The following is a 2,579-nucleotide window of genomic DNA, read 5'->3' as shown; positions in this document are numbered from 1 at the left end:
TTGTAAATTCTTATTCATTTTACAGAATAGTAATACTCGGAGATGTTTCTACAATTTTCGTCTCAGATCACCCTTCACAACGTCCACTGTCCTGGTCTAAGATCAATATGGGAGTTTTAGAAATTTCTCATCCCCGAGCGCGCAGATTGTTCTGTCCAGTACAGTGCCAAGTGTAATAAATGATCACAATATTCAAATGAATATTAATATTTTGCTTACTATTGTTTTTCAAGTGGGCGTTTTTACCCCAGGATAAATCAAGTACCTCGGGGTAAAAACGCCCAGTAGCATCCTTTAAGTTAAAGGATGAACTCTATTAAAGCCCCCTAGTCATCAAAACCTCATAAATAATTTGACAGCCAAATTTGTATCCACCCCTTCCCACTCCCCCCCCCCCCCCCCCCCTTTGTCAACCTCTTCTCCGTTCATCTCTTGTTTGTCTCTCCGTCCTGTGTGCTCTGATCTATTTCCACCACTTGACTGTCTCTGTTACAACAGTAGGCCTTACCTATTCCTGTTTGAGTGTGTTTTGTCCTCATTAAAATCTGGGAGGTAGATTCTGTCACATGCGCAGCACATGCGCAAAACATGTGAGAGCACATGTGAAAACACATGCACAGCCTGTGGACACACATGCATACATGACATTTTGTACAAGTACTGTATCTTTCAGAAGCCAGTCACACTTGGGGCTCACATATTCCTACAAACTTTCAAACAATCTATTAGGCCAGTGTTATGTAGTCAATATTTCTTCATTAAGGCTTGCATACAAGTGCATGTAGGTCTGAAATATTATGGTCAATTTATTAAGATAACATTAAATTGAATTACATAGACCTACTGAAATTGCGTGTACCAGGCATATGAGTTGGTCTTGCTATCCTACCATAGGCCTAGGTGCCTGCATCCACAGCAGCCCACTACATAATTAGTGCTGCCCGTATTTAAAGGGTAAACAGTAACCCTATGCCCTAGGGCATTTTTCAAGGTGTAAGGTGGCATGGGCTTTATTTAACTAAGTGATTTTTCTTCCCCAACCTTTCGCATTCCAAACACTATTCTGTTGCCTAGCCTTTAGCCTTTCTTACATCTTTTTTTTCAGAGCAAGATGCGACAGTATGAGAAAACTGGTTTGCGACAAAAGTATAGCACAATCACTCTAAAAACTGCCCTCTGCCGAGTGCAGAGAGGTGAAATAAGTCAACGCGAAGCAGAAAGGCAATACAAAATTCCAAGACGAACACTCAGAGAGCACATCGCAGATCCCAATCTTAAATACGGATCAGGAAGAGCTACAGACCTTTCGCATGCAGAGGAGGAACTCTTGGTAACAGCCATTATTGCAGCTGGGGAGTATGCATGTCCAATGGAGAAATCAGATATACTAGACATCACAGAAGAGTATGTCGCATCTCTGGCAAAGAAGACCCGGTTCAAGAATAACCGTCCAGGCGACGATTGGTTCTACGGCTTTACAAGATGCTGGATGACTGAACTTGCTCCTAGAAAACCAGAGGTGTTAACCATCTCTAGGGCTACATCCTGCAATGAGTTTGTCATATCAAAGTTCTTTGACATTTTAGAACAGAAAGTTGATGAGCTAGGAATCCGTGATTCTCCTGCTCAAATCATCAATCTGGATGAGACAGGCTTTGTCACCGATCCAAAATGCAAGAGAGTATTTGTAAAGAAAGGGAAACGCAACCCCAGTGTTGTCATTCCAGGTAGTGGGAAAGAAAGGTACACTGTCTTGGGATGTGTTGCTGCAAATGGTAAAGTGTTCCCCCCATATATCCTCTACAAGGCCAAGAACTTGTATGATTCTTGGTGTGTTGGTGGTCCTTATGGTGCAGGGTACTCGACAACTGATTCAGGATGGATGGAAGGGACAACACTGGCCTCACGGTTCGAGAAGCGCTTCTTATACCACGTCAGACACATCAAAAAATCCATTCTGGTTATGTTCGATGGGCACAGTAGTCACATCACTGTAGATTTAATAACCACAGCCAAAGCACACGATGTGCACCTTCTCTGTATGCCACCGCACTGTTCGCATGTTCTACAACCATTAGATGTTGGTGTGTAAGACTGGAGCAAAATCCTGAAGCGGCACTACAAGGGTAGTCGACTGAAAAGTGTTGACAAGTCAGCTTTTCCTGGCCTGCTGAAGCAGCTGTATGCTAAGGCTTTCCGTAAAAAGCATGTTATCTCTGGCTTCATGAAAAGCGGAATATATCCAGTGGACAGACATGCCATTCCCACAGAGAAGCTTCTTCCAGCCAAGGTGTTCTTCCGTCCAGATACAGATACATGTAGGCCTACAAGTTAATCAGGACACACAGATGAGTCCAGACCAAGTTGCAGCTTCATGTTCCAGTGTAGATGAAGGTGAGACCACACAGCCAACACTTAGTCCAGCGCCTGATCTTTCTTGGGACACACAGAGTCCAGCCCACGTTAGCTCTCCACCAAGTCCATCAGACCGCACTTTCCACCCGATCCCTCCGCCCTCCTCTGTCAACACAACATTTTAGCCATAATAATTTTGTTGTTTGTTTTCCTTCGTTTCGGGA

General features: G+C 43.7%; 1 protein-coding gene across 1 annotated transcript; it reads left to right on the top strand.

The window, feature by feature from the left end:
* The first annotated feature begins 1,111 nt into the window (after positions 1–1,111).
* On the top strand, positions 1,112–2,092 carry LOC117294747. The gene has a single exon (XM_033777263.1). It carries the CDS (start codon positions 1,112–1,114, stop codon positions 2,090–2,092), a length of 981 nt encoding a protein of 326 aa, XP_033633154.1.
* Positions 2,093–2,579: the final 487 nt, after the last annotated feature.

This window comes from Asterias rubens, chromosome 9 (genome assembly GCF_902459465.1).
Source record: "Asterias rubens chromosome 9, eAstRub1.3, whole genome shotgun sequence".
Lineage (NCBI taxonomy): Eukaryota > Metazoa > Echinodermata > Asteroidea > Forcipulatida > Asteriidae > Asterias > Asterias rubens.
Note: the sequence above shows the minus strand (reverse complement) of the source record. Positions and strands in the feature narration are given on the sequence as shown.

What these genes read in the sequence shown, in the direction of transcription:
- LOC117294747 (XM_033777263.1), top strand. Translation starts at nt 1,112, where the DNA reads ATGCGACAGTATGAGAAAACTGGTTTGCGACAAAAGTATAGCACAATC.